Consider the following 13,791-nt stretch of genomic DNA (forward strand, 5'->3'; position numbering starts at 1 on the left):
AAGATGAACCCAAAGCTATTGAAGATCACGAAAATAAGTAGATGAAATGTGCATACTCTTTACTGCTAGACACTAAAACTGCTTGCAAATCTTGCTCAACAATACTAAATTACTAATGGATTCTATTGAAACCTCTAAAGTCGAACAACTATACATTCCCCATGCATGCATATACAATTCAGCTTACAGTAACTGTTGGATAGGGAATTCCTAATCTATTTTGGTAACATAAGGTTATTAGGATTCCTATTCTATTTTGGTAACATGAGGTTATTAGGATTCCTAATCTATTTTGGTAATAGGTTATTAGGATTCCTAATTTGATTTGGTTTTGGTTTAGAATTCCTAGTATGTTTATGATTTTAGGATTTCTATATATATAGAACAATTGGAAGAGAAAATTGGTGGAGAAGAAAAATTGGGGATATTTGGAGCACGGAAAAGAGGTATTTTCTGAGCTATTTGTTTAGGGTTTTGTTTGGAGAGATTAAGAGCTTGTTGGTGAGATTAGTTTGTTCATTCGAGTGATTTGTAATCTCAGTTTGTACTCTTTCTCTATTAGTGAAAACCTCATCCCCTTCTTGCCCCGTGGACGTAGGCAATTGTCGAACCATGTAAAACTATTGTGTTTGGATTTGTGCCGTTGTTTTGATTTGTTTGGCCTTTATCTCGACGTTTGTTTGATTTGGTTCTCGAAGCACGCCCGTTTGGTTGTCACGCTTCCGCGACGCGCACAACAAATGGTATCAGAGCTCCAGATTTTAGATCTAGGGTTTTATCTTGGTTGGAGGAGTAGATCAATTTGGAAATTCGGCTAGGGCTTCGTTTGTTGAGAAAGGTGGGATCTTTTTGGTAAAGACTCTATCTTTTTTAGTTTGGATCTATTCTTCGTTTATTCCGCATTGGTTTGTTGGCGCTTGGGCTATTTGGAGGAGTAGATCGCTTTGGAGGCTCTTCGAGGGCTTCGTTTGGAGATAAAGGTGAGATTTTTCCTATTTGTGGATCTCGTTGTCGTCGTGCGGGGTGAGATCATTTGGAGACTCTTGTTAAGGTTTCATTTGGAGGTAAAATTCTCTCCTTTATCAGTTTGGATCTATTCTTCATTTGTTGGTGCTTTGAGATAGTTCGCCGAGATAGAAGGATTTGAGGCTAGGTTATTTGTTTATTGATACGGTGCATTGGATTATTGAGAAGTGCCCTTGACCTGCATATTGAAGTCCTTTTGAGCACGTTGGTATGAGCAAGGAGACCGAGGTAGAGTTTGGCACTTCTATTTGATGATTGAAGGGTCTTCTATTTGGTGTTCATTCAGGCATTTAGGGGCCTTCCAAGGAGGCATCATTGGAAGGTAAATTGGTGTTTTGGTTTCCTATGTTGGGGATTATACTAGGCATTTGTGGGTTACAACCAAATCCCGTTGGTTTTGAAGTCCTAGTAGTCAACAACAGTTGAAGAAGTGTATTAGGAGTAAGGTGAAGGTACTTCATTCTGGTTGTAGAAGGAGGTACAAGAGGGACCTACTGTATTTGTGCCGAGCTCATGGCAGTTTGAGACACTTCATTGGTGTGGAAACTTTGAGGCGACAAGGCGAGATGGCAGATTTGGGTAGTTGTTCCTTTCTGGAGGAGGATCGGCGTTTGATGTCGAGCATTGGCATTGGTGTGCATGCTACGACATGTTTGGGCCGTCTCATGTACAGGTTGCCAACTGCTGCATGTATAGATATAGGATCTGGTGGAGCTGCTTCAGATTTTGGGTTACGTCGGATGTTTGGCTACCCAGCACTCGGTCACATCGTGGATGTGAGATTTGATCCGATAGCACATTTGAGATTCAGAGGCGTGTTTGATTTTCAAGTATTGGCTTCTGACTTTGTTCTGAGCAGGTATGTCACGTTTGACTCTCGGCAGGTGGAGAGTAGTGATCAGATCTTTGGGACATCGCAGCGGGTGGAGAGTGATGCTACTCCACATTGGGAGAAAACTCCAGATCATACTGCCACATTTGGGATTCCAGCTGATGTGACACAGATTGGGAATCGTGTTGATTTGGATGCAGATGATAGGTTGATTGATTCGAGTACAGCTGATGGATGTAGTCTGGATATGACCATTGATTCATCTCAGGTGGAGATGTTTGGATTAGTTCAGTTTGGAGCCATTGGAGGTGCTATCAGCCGCAGACTTGATCGTGAGATTGGAGAAGGGTTGCGAACTCTTCTAGTGGATTGAGGCATTTGGAGGCCATTTGGGCGAACTACGGCTTGATTCCTTGGGCAAGAGGATACGTAGGCAGTCAGTTTTGATGCAGCCGATTTGGTGAGTAGATATCGACATTTGGGTGAGTGTTCGCACTCCCGTTTGGGTCTCGACTTGTGTGGATGGAGTCCGTTGTCATGAGTCTGTTGCCGTGGCGTACTGGACGTAACAAGTGAGGCATTTGGTTTGGTCGGTGTCGGCTCAGTTTTGGAAAAACTTCGCCGCGGTGGAGAATTGTTGGATAGGGAATTCCTAATCTATTTTGGTAACATAAGGTTATTAGGATTCCTATTCTATTTTGGTAACATGAGGTTATTAGGATTCCTAATCTATTTTGGTAATAGGTTATTAGGATTCCTAATTTGATTTGGTTTTGGTTTAGAATTCCTAGTATGTTTATGATTTTAGGATTTCTATATATATGGAACAATTGGAAGAGAAAATTGGTGGAGAAGAAAAATTGGGGATATTTGGAGCACAGAAAAGAGGTATTTTCTGAGCTATTTGTTTAGGGTTTTGTTTGGAGAGATTAAGAGCTTGTTGGTGAGATTAGTTTGTTCCTTCGAGTGATTTGTAATCTCAGTTTGTACTCTTTCTCTATTAGTGAAAACCTCATCCCCTTCTTGCCCCGTGGACGTAGGCAATTGCCGAACCACGTAAAACTATTGTGTTTGGATTTGTGCCGTTGTTTTGATTTGTTTGGCCTTTATCTCGACGTTTGTTTGATTTGGTTCTCGAAGCACGCCCGTTTGGTTGTCACGCTTCCGCGACGCGCACAACAGTAACTTCTAATGAAAACAAAATTTCAAAGTGCCATGACGGTATACATAAAATTTCAGTCAGTTACATATGCCTATCAGCAGCCACTAATAAAAAAAATAAACAACTAGTCGACACCACTGTCCTTTTGTTATGAACGCGAGTCTCTCATGATATTCTAGCCATTTTTAACTCCCATAAAGTTTCCTAGCTAGTTCAGAAGAGAAAATTTAAGGAGATGCAGCTAAGCTACAGTAACTAGTGAAAAAGGATAATATATCTCAGTACTTGACATGTCAAGATCTTAATTTAGATAAAAAATATCAGAGCTTCTAAGAAAAAACGAATGTCAACCTGACTTATATTATCTTTTCAGCGATAAAATTAATCAATTAATTCACATAAACCCCAGATGAGGACCTTAAAACAGCTAGTCAGTATCCAAAAGACTATCCAAATGCGTCACGCACCGTGCCCGCGGGCCCGCTGGCGAGGTGTAAGACGTGGGACCCACTGAGCGTAGCGCGTTGTTTGTTCGGCTCAAACCACTGACAAAGTCAGCTAGCCGATGCTACACTTGGGTCCACCCATAATCAAAATTTCTAAAATTTAATATGGGAAGAAAATTACAGCCTTTCAACGATAAAGCAAAAAAAAAACTACTTCAGCAGCAATCTAATATTGAAAAATCAAACACGAAGAATCAAACACACCATCCATCGGTGGCATTTCGAATATCCAAGTATACAGTCTCCAGTGGAAGCTTCCTCTGCAATCAATCAATCAACCAAATAAACAAAATTATACAAAACCCTAAAAAAATTCCCAATTCGAATCAACTTCAGAGACCGAAGATAACAAAAGAACCTGATCGAGGAGGCGAAGTGATCCCCGCTCGTAGCAGATTGACTGAAGAGAATCCGAAGCGTCCGCCATTGAAACCAAAGAAAAACCCTAAATTGAATTATTAAACCCTAACCCTCAGCTTTTTTCCCCCCAGCGATTGAGAGAATGAGAACAGAGAATATAGAGAGAGCGTTCTGTTTTAATAGAGGGACAGTGAGATGCTTGCGGTGAGCTTCCACGTCAGCATGTGGCCAAAAGTGTGCCGCCGCCTCAGAACGGGTCTAATTTCACGGAACCTCCCTGAACTTTGAGGGCTTTGCACGTAACACCCCTATAATGTCAAAATTTTACGAAAAAAACACACTAAACTTTACACATTCATCTATGATAAAAGAGATAAATTGGGGAGCACTTGTTGCTCCGTAACGTAGACCTAAGCCTCCCGTTAAAAAACAAAATAAAAATAAAGAACATATGCCCTAAGCCTAAAGGGCATAGCATTAAAAAAAATCTATCTATATTGTATGATATAATATAAGGGAAGTCTTCTTTTTAATTTGTGTGAGCCATAATTTTAAAACTCCAAAAATACTGTCACACTTAAATTCAACTATGAAACTAATAGTGAGGGTTTAAAGGGAAGGATTCATACTATTAATTAAAAAGGTAGATTTTTCTTTTTCAATGAGATTTTTATTTACTTTACCAAATAATGGTTTCCCATCGTCACTATACAGCTAGTTCTGTTTCGATATAACTAAATTTTGTTTATATATCTATGTATGCTTTTCAGCGGGTGTATTGTTGGCGTGACATACATCTACACTATTTCGATCGATATTTTTAGATTATAATATGTTTTTCATGTAGATCTACTTTTCTTCTTCTGCGGCCAACCTGCAACTGAGGACAGGGTGACATCAAGAACAACAACGAAAACAATGGCGAAAATATCAGAATTCGGTGTAATTTTCCGGGTCAAGACAGCAAGATCAGATGATGGATCCGGTTCAGGCATGGTCACCAACAAGCCATGTAAGCTCGATTGGAAGACAGGCGAGGAAGAAGAAGCTAAAAAACAAGGTTCGAATAGCCAACTTAATTTTCATCCTGAACGGTTTCCTTTTAAATTCATACGGTTGGTTGGTGTGTTGCTAACGTGACGCGTATCGATACGTGGTTACCTGTTTGTTTTTCTTATTTTAAAATGGAAAATCGTAGTCTTTGGAGATGGAAGTGAGTTTCCCTTGGAAGTTCCTAGGAGATGCAGGGAAACACTAGAGGAGAACTGCGTTTATGTGAGGTGGCGGAAAGGAAATATTTTGCTGTTGAATAACTTGGCGCAAATAATTTGATTTGTTTGTTTTGATCATTGTAATGTTAATTTAGTAATTATCAAAATAATAAATACATCTTTCAACAACGACGCTTTGGCCGAGTGGTTAAGGCGTGTGCCTGCTAAGTACATGGGGTTTCCCCGCGAGAGTTCGAATCTCTCAGGCGTCGTTTTCCTTTTTTTTTATATCCCTCCTTTCTTCATTCACTAATCGTTTGCAATTTAAAATTGTCTTGTTGGGTAAATTGCAAATAATCTCTCTTAAAGCCTCACGCACATTCATTAATTAGTAGCATTCAAATATTAAGTTTAAATTATTTTGATGACCCCAGCTCTTTTGTTGGCATATCATTCTTCAATTATAGAACCTTGAGCTTGATAATTAAGCTGCACACAGTCTATTTTTTCACTCGTAAATTACCATGTAGATCTTAGTATTTGTGTAACGAGCCCCCATATCATCAGCTTCGGGGGAAAATATCCCTAAAATCCAGCTTTGCCAAAAAAAATATCCCTCAAGCCGTCTACTTGATGAGTAGAAATTTAAATTATTTGCTTATAATTTTTACATTGCAGTTGCAAATCGGCCTATTAAAAGTTAATGATTCATAGACATTTTTTTCAAAAATTGATGATTTGAGGGGTAGTTTTGTAAATAACGAGATTTGAAGAGTGATCCTGTAAATATTATAATTTAAGGGGTACATATGCAAATAGCTCATTTTAAATGAAAACTATAGAGCACACAAGCGTTGCCCAAAAGCAATTGACGGCGTGTAAGAGGCTGTTTGTTTGCCTTAAAAAAGAGAGAAATCAAAGAATTAGAAAAGCTATTTCTAAGAAAAATTATTTTTAGATTGTTTGATTGGCTAAAAAAAAGAAGAAAATCAAAGAATGAGAGATGAGTTGTCACATTATTATCGGATGATGTGGGTGGTTTTTTAAGAAAATTTGTTTTGAGGTTATTTGGTTGGCTAAAAAAATAAGGAAATAATTTATAAGAAACCTATTTCCTGTAATAGGTTCTTTGCTTGTGTTTGGTTCATTCATAAAAATAAGAAAATAGATGAGATGAGATGAGTTGTTATTATATTAGTGAATGATGTGACACACACTTAAGGAAATCGATTTTCTAGCTGTTTTGGTTGAAATGAGTGGAAATAAAATGTTAATGAGATGAGATGAATTGTCACCATATTATTGGATGATGATAGTGATTTTTAAAGATAAGATGTGATGGAGCTGAGATGAGTTGGATGATGTGACCCATTTCTTGTGTTTGATTTTTTTTAGGGTCCGTTCGTTTCGCAAAAAAAACTTGGAAATTAAAGAATAGGAAATCTATTTCCTATAATAATTGTTTTGAAGTTGTTTGGTTGAGTTAAAAAAGAAGGAAATTATAGAATAGGAAATGAGATGAGATGAGTTGTCACCTTATTATTGGATGATGTGAGTGATTTTTAAAAAAAACTTGTTTTGATGTTGTTTGGTTGGTTAAAAAAATAAGGAAATGAATTGGAGGTATATTATTGGATGATGTTTTGAGGTTGTTTGTGTTTGGTTCATTTTTAAAAATAAGAAAATAGATGAGATGAGATGAGTTGGAGGTATATTATTGGATGATGTGACACATGCTTAAGGAAATCAATTTCTTGTTTTTTTTATGAAATGGATGGAAATGAATGTTTAATGAGATGAGATGAGTTGTCACAATATTATTGGATGATGTGTGTGATTTTTAAAAATGGGATAAGATGAGATGTGATGAGTTGGATGATGTGACACATTTCTTGTGTTTGGTTTATTTTTAAGGGGCTGTTTGGTTCGTTTCCTTGATATAGAGAAATGCAATTCCATGTAAAGAAACACAAGTTTTGAGTTTTCCAAACTTTTCCAAGAAATAGATTGTTTTGTTTTGGTTCGCACATAAAAAATGGTGGGAAACCAATGTATTTATTTTTCTTGTGTTTGGTTCGCATAGAAAAAAAGGAAAACTTTTGTAAACAAAGCAGAGAAGGAAAAAAATCTGACGTGGCAGAGTTTTCATCAATTTCACTTGGTTGGGGAAGGAAATCAGAGAGGGGAAAAAATCTTAGTTGGCGGCGATTTCAGCAGAGTTTTTCCTCTTCCATTCGAGCGAACCAAAGCGGCACAAAGAAATGGACGGAAACAAAAACGCTGACGTGGAGGGCTAAAAATCTGACGTTGAGGGGTTTTCTGAGTTTTCCACCCCTTATAATAGCGAACCAAACAGCCCCTAAAGGTAAGAAAGGATATGAAATGAGATGAGTTGGATGATAAAAATAATATTTTATTGGATGTTGTGGGTGAGTTTTAGGGATGGAAATGGATAAAAATATTATTTTATTGATTTCCTTGTACCGATTTCCTTTTTTTGGTTTTTAGGAAACCAACCAAACAGCCCATTAGGAGATGAAATGAGATGAGTTGTGAGATAAAAATAATATTTTATTAGATGTTGTAGTGAGTTTTAAGGATAAAAATGGATAAAAATAATATTCTATTAATTTCCAGGTATCCTTTTCCTTTTCATGATTTTTAGGAAACCAAACAAGCAGCCCCTAAAGCGCAAAACAAGGAAACTACAGGGTATTTAAGTGCAATTATAAGCCAAAAAGTCGACATCGTGGCTAGTTCTCCGCCGGTACAACATAGCTTAACCCTAACCCCTTTACCTATCCCCACATCAAAAACCCCTTGGCATTTCATCCTCCCTCGATTCCAAAAACCCTAGCTCCCCTCCCCAAAACCCTAGCCCCCCATGGCGCTCTCTCTCCGCGTCCGGCGAGCTCTCACCCTCTCCTCCTCCATCCTCGACCGCCATTTCTCGTCGATCTCCTCCTCCCCTCGTCTCTTCTCCCCGAAACCCTACCCTTCCACCCCGGGAAACCCTAGCCCTCACCCTACACCGAGGCCTCACTCCCTGATCCGACCCCAATCGTTTCGGTCGTCGCCGGCCTTGATGGACCGGCGATTTGATAGCAAGGAGCCGGAGATTGGGCCTGACGATATCTTGTTCGAGGGTTGCGATTATAATCACTGGCTGATTACTATGGATTTCCCAAAGGATCCTGAGAATGCGCCGACGGCCGAGGAAATGGTCGCGACTTATGTTAAGACCGCTGCTATGGTCTTTGGAAGGTATAATTTCTTTGCTCAGTTGTTTTTTTTTAATTATAAAATTTTAGTGATTGTTGTTCGTGATTCATGACTAGATGTTGTTTTTTGTTGTTCAGAGGATTCTAGGGAAGCTTATAGGATTGTTTTTTTTGTTCGTAAATTGAGCGACTTTTAAGTGTGTAATATTTTCTTCTCTCAAACTGGAAAAGGAACAGTTTTTTATATGTAAGCTATTGAGAAAGGAATTCGATAGGATTGTTTTTTTTTACTCCTTTTGATTTGTTTTATTGAAAGGTATTTTCTTTGATATTTAATGTTTGTAGACATAGTACTCGACTGTTCGTGAGTCACAGAATTCTATGGGATCATTAGGGTAATTGCTGTGAATTCAGTAAGCTGTTGATTCATTCCATGGATCAGTGGTAGAGATAGTTTTAGCATTTTGGTGATTTATGCTGAGTTGATTGTAGGATTACTACTCTCTGAGAAGATGGTTCCATTAGATTGAACTTGTGTTTTTGCGACTGACCAAAGGTGCATCCTTATCTCCAATTAATGTTATTAAGTTCGCATTTGTGTTTAAATGCGTACCAAAATACCATTTTTAGTTAGTTTTGTAATGAGCTTTTATGTAAATTGGTATTAGGCATGAATCCCTATAATTTGGTTCTCTAAATGCCATGTGATTCGATTTTGCAAGTATGATCGACATATATCTTTCCTCTTTATTATTGATTCTTTCTGTGCATTTTGTCGCAGATGATTCCTAAGTAAGTAGATTTGCTCTTCACTCTTTTTGCCTTTTCTAACTTCTACTAGTTTATAAGAGTAACTTAAGGAAGAAAAGACTTAAAAAAAAATCCTTATTAAGTTTTTCTTTCATCTTTGTGGATATCAATGGATTAAGTTTTCTATACCCATTAAGAACTTTCAAAAGTTAAGTATCATCTTTAGAAGTTTGTATATTGGATCATCTTTAGAAGTTTGTATATTGGATAAAATAATACTTCTGATTTATAGTTTGTAAAGATGCATGTTTTCTTCTTCTTCTTCTTCTTTCTCCCCCCTATTTTTTTTGGAAGATCATTCTGGAGTCTGTGATCTGAAAAAGGATTTCTAATGTTTGGTAAGGGGGGCTTTAAAGGAATTGGAAACCATTTGCCAGTTTGTTTACTTGCGGGATTTTTCCTTTTTCCCTCAGCTCTTTAAACTGATCATTTGTCGTTTCTGTTTTACTTTTCCATTGATTATATAAAGATCCTTTCTGAATGTTACGTGTTGGTTTCAGTGAAGAGGAGGCAAAGAAGAGAATTTATGCTTGCAGCACAACAACTTATCAGGGTTTCCAATGTGTAATGGATGAGGAGACATCTGAGAAATTTAGGGGTAAGCTTTAAAATATTGACGTTTGCTCCATAGGATATGGTTTGTTACTAAAAGAGATTTCTTCCATTCATTAAAATCTGAAACCATTATATCAGGTTTGCCGGGAGTTGTTTTCATTTTGCCAGATTCATACATTGATCCTGTGAACAAGGAATATGGAGGTTTGTCTTTTTCATCTTCATAATTTTAACATCTTTCTGTCGAGACTTTTATCGAAAGTCCAACTGCAACATGCACAATTTGACAGATTTTCATTGTGCCATAACCCTTGATCGGCAATTCTTATTTTCTCCTTGAAATTGTTACAGGGGATAAATATGAAAATGGGGTCATTACGCATAGGCCACCTCCAATTCAATATAGAAGGCAAGACGGGAGGCAAGGACGGTATGGTGATAGGAACAGAAACTATGAACAGCAAAGCCAAGGACGGTATGGTGACAGGCAAGGAAATGTACCACAAGATGGTAGGGGTCAGCGCTTCAGCCCGCCACCTCAAGATGGAAGGGGCTTTGGGCCCCCACCGCAAGATGGAAGGGGCTTTGGGCCCCCACCGCAAGATGGAAGGGGCTTTGGGCCCCCACCGCAAGATGGAAGGGGCTTTGGGCCCCCACCGCAAGATGGAAGGGGCTAGGATGGAAGAGGTTTTGGGCCCCCGCCGCCTAGTGGAGGACGAGATGGTTATCATGGAGGACAAAGAGATCAAATGCCTCCTTATCAGAGCGAGTTTCCTCAAGGACAGCAAGGTGGTTTCCCTCCACAGGAACAGAGGAATTTCGCCAATGAACAAGGAGGAGATTATAGGCCTGGATCTACAGGGAACTATGGACAGGGGTCGGGTCCTGGTTTTGCTGGAGGATTTAGACAGGGTCCAGGAGCAGGTTACAATGGTGATGCTGGACAATACAGGCAAGGACCGGGTTTTGTTCAAGGACAAAACTCAACTGGTCCTGTTGAAGGACAGTGGCAGGTATGATGACTGATTATACATTTTTTGGTCTCCAGTTATCTAGTAAAGCATTATTCCCTTTCCAATAGGCTTGGAACTGAATCGAATGGATATTGATGTTGATACTTATAATATGTCTGCAACTGTCATCCAAAATTTTGAAATTTCACTTTAGTTAGTAATAGGATTTTTCTTCCAATGTTTATTGGAGGAGCTTAGAATACATCTGTGGTTTTTAGTTGTTATATGACATTGGTAATATAATAGCAGCACCCTTTATGGGAGCTGAAAGACCACAACTGGAACGAGGTAGTAGGGATCTTATTTTTGGAATTAATATGAATTCATGGCGGTGTATATGATCTACTAACTACAGAATAAGCTAATTATTGTTTTTTATTTTGTTTTTTTCCTTTATTTTGCTTTTACTTGTGTGTGTCTTTTTTCCTTCTTCTTTCGCGCACCCTTATCTGTGCACATTTACATTTCTGGAAATTTGGAGCGAGGGAGTTTCAGATTAAAGACAGGTTCAATAGTTCTTCTGGCTCCAACTTTGATATACATGATGTTTTATAAAACTTACAAAAAGTTTGCAAGACTCGAGGAATATATGACAAACATAGGGCAATGGCCTTAGATTGTTCTATTTTTCTTGTTGAATGTATATGTTCCCATGTGTTCTTATTTATAAAAACTATAAACTCAATTTTTTTAATAAATTTATCCAAATTTTCTTGTTAGAAAAACTGAAACCATGAAATTAGTGTACATCATACTGCTTTTCTAATGCTGTTGGCTTAATATTAATTGTTGTTCTAATATGTATTTGGTCAATTCTAGATGGCCCTCAAATGAGAATTCTGTTTGATTTATTTCTCACAAGTTGATGTATTACATTATGGACTCATGTTTAGTATTATGATAATAATAGTAAGAGGTGCCAAAATTCAAACAAATTAGAAAGGGACCTTTCCATTGCACAAAAAAAGAAAAAGAATCATTTCTACCTTTTGCTCTCTCTTCTATGTGACTTCATTTCCCTTTTGCTGATTTAATGCTCTTATGTGTTTCATTACTATGAAAAATATCATACGTTTGCGGCAAAATTAACTAATTCTATGGATGATTGATGCAGGGGAAATATTGAGGTCCCTATGGTGATTTCGGATTCTAACCCTTGCTAGGAAGATGCATATATGAGGCTTGCGCCAGCACTCTTAATGTTGCTATTGAGTCCAACTGAGTGTTATGTTTGTTTCCTGGTCTTTTCTTCTTCTGTCATGATCCTGTTCATGCCTGGACATCTGAAAGATGGGAAATAAGTGGACTATGGTTGTGCTACTATTTTGTTTATAGACGAACTTACTACTCTTCTAGTTTATCAAGCAATTAAGTAGATTGTCCTTACTAATCGTGATCATGTTGCTGATAGTTATGGTGGCATTTATATCATGTTATTGATCTTATACAGATCCTTACTTAGCTTGTGTTTTCTATCTTGGTTCGTTGAAATTATTCTCGCAATTTTGTTGTTATGGTATTCTTTGTACATGATAGCAAGCATGGAGGTTAGCTTGGTCTTGTTACTGTATCCTTGACTATCATATTTTGGGTACTACAAGTAGTGTATTTGTTTTGCTTAATTTGGGGGCATATGGATTTTTTAGACCTATGTGTTAAATCATTGGTAAAATAATTGCTGTGGTTCTTTCAGCTGATCACATGAGTGTCTTCGTATTTGCATGCAATAGGGAAAATAATTTTATTTGTGCAGGTACAATGTATGTATGAGAATGTAAAGATAATCTTTGTTCCTTGAGCTTTGATATAATTCTAATGTTTTGGGAGTGAAGAAAGACCAGCAATAATTTATCCAATCATCCAAATGAGATAAAACTTACAATTTACCATATTGTTTTTAAGCTTAAAGTAAGGGCAGGATACTTGACTGATTTGTGAGAGGCAAAAGTACTCTCTTTTTTAATATCATCACTATTTAAAACATAAATCTCAAACTACAATATGAAATTGATGGACTTAAAACATTTATGAATTGCAAATCAAAATATTTATTGCGTGGAAAATGTCTTAATTGAATTTTATATCTGGAAAACAAGCAATCCAAGGAAAACAATCTTTTATTTTTGTATTTGGAAAATAAACAATTCAAGGAAAACAATATTCTATTAGTGTTATAAACAATCTATTTTATAACTTTCCCCCATTTAGACGAGAGAAATAAGGAACATTTCCTTGGACACTTTTTTTTATCGCTTTTCCTTCGACACTAAAACCTCCAAAACCCTTTTTTAAAAAAAAAAAAAAAAAAAAAAAAAAAAAAAACCTTTTCAGGGACCACACAAAAAGCGATGAAAATAGATTTCGACAAAAGCAAACTTTATATAGGGTTTCAATGAAGTCTTTAAAAGTTTTGGGAGTTATCTGAAAATTGACCAAATGTTTGAGCTTTGTTAACTTTATCCAATTGTTCTAGGAATCAAAAGATTCAGGTACATAGCAGAGGGGGGCATCCGGTCCTATTTATTATATACGTATTCCCTTACCAATCACTAATACTGATAAATTTATGCATCGATAGGTAAATTTATATACATATCTGTTAAAAATCTGATAGACATGCGGGTATGCATTTAGATATATAAGCGGATACATATCCAGATATAGAATTAATATGAAAAAAATTAGACAATATTAAAAAAAATATACTTCATACGATATAAAAGAATTCATTAATATGTTCGTTAGATATAAAAAAACTAAGATTAGATACAAACTCAAATTCACTAATCTAAGAATTAAAATTGTTAAAATAATATGACTAATATATATTCAGATATTTCACTTTATAACCGTGTCCATTGTTATATCCTATCTATTATAAATTTTAGTAACCACGATAGTATCACAATTAAAAAAACGAATGCAAATATAAATGTTTGCTCAGCTACCGATATTTTTGTGCACAATACATGAAGAATATTTTAGCCAAATTAATTTATCAAAAGTAAATTATCCGAATATTTAGTGGGGCCCGCCTCTTTATATAGCCAGCTCACCACTCCTCTCTGTCTCCAACCAACCTCATCCAATGGCGG

General features: G+C 36.9%; 2 protein-coding genes and 1 non-coding gene across 3 annotated transcripts in view; 2 read left to right on the top strand and 1 right to left on the bottom strand.

Moving 5' to 3' along the window:
• LOC109823952 (methylthioribose-1-phosphate isomerase) overlaps nt 1-4,040 on the bottom strand; it is a 7,391-nt gene extending 3,351 nt beyond the window's left edge. The window contains exons 1-2 of the mRNA XM_020390418.1: nt 3,885-4,040; nt 3,731-3,786 (exon numbers count right to left, since the gene is read on the bottom strand). Of these exons, the coding sequence (XP_020246007.1) occupies nt 3,731-3,786; nt 3,885-3,953 (125 nt within the window). The 5' untranslated portion in view covers nt 3,954-4,040. The remainder of the gene's footprint in view (nt 1-3,730; nt 3,787-3,884) is intronic.
• TRNAS-GCU lies at nt 5,288-5,369 on the top strand. Its single transcript has one exon. It is a non-coding gene; the product is annotated as a tRNA-Ser (tRNA).
• LOC109824199 (multiple organellar RNA editing factor 1, mitochondrial-like) lies at nt 7,915-11,822 on the top strand. The gene is given in 5 exon segments (XM_020390731.1): nt 7,915-8,361; nt 9,629-9,726; nt 9,822-9,887; nt 10,035-10,696; nt 11,811-11,822. Coding segments are annotated over 5 exon segments (1,218 nt in total). The 5' UTR covers nt 7,915-7,981.

Source organism: Asparagus officinalis, chromosome 9, assembly GCF_001876935.1.
Source record: "Asparagus officinalis chromosome 9, Aspof.V1, whole genome shotgun sequence".
NCBI classification, from domain to species: domain Eukaryota; kingdom Viridiplantae; phylum Streptophyta; class Magnoliopsida; order Asparagales; family Asparagaceae; genus Asparagus; species Asparagus officinalis.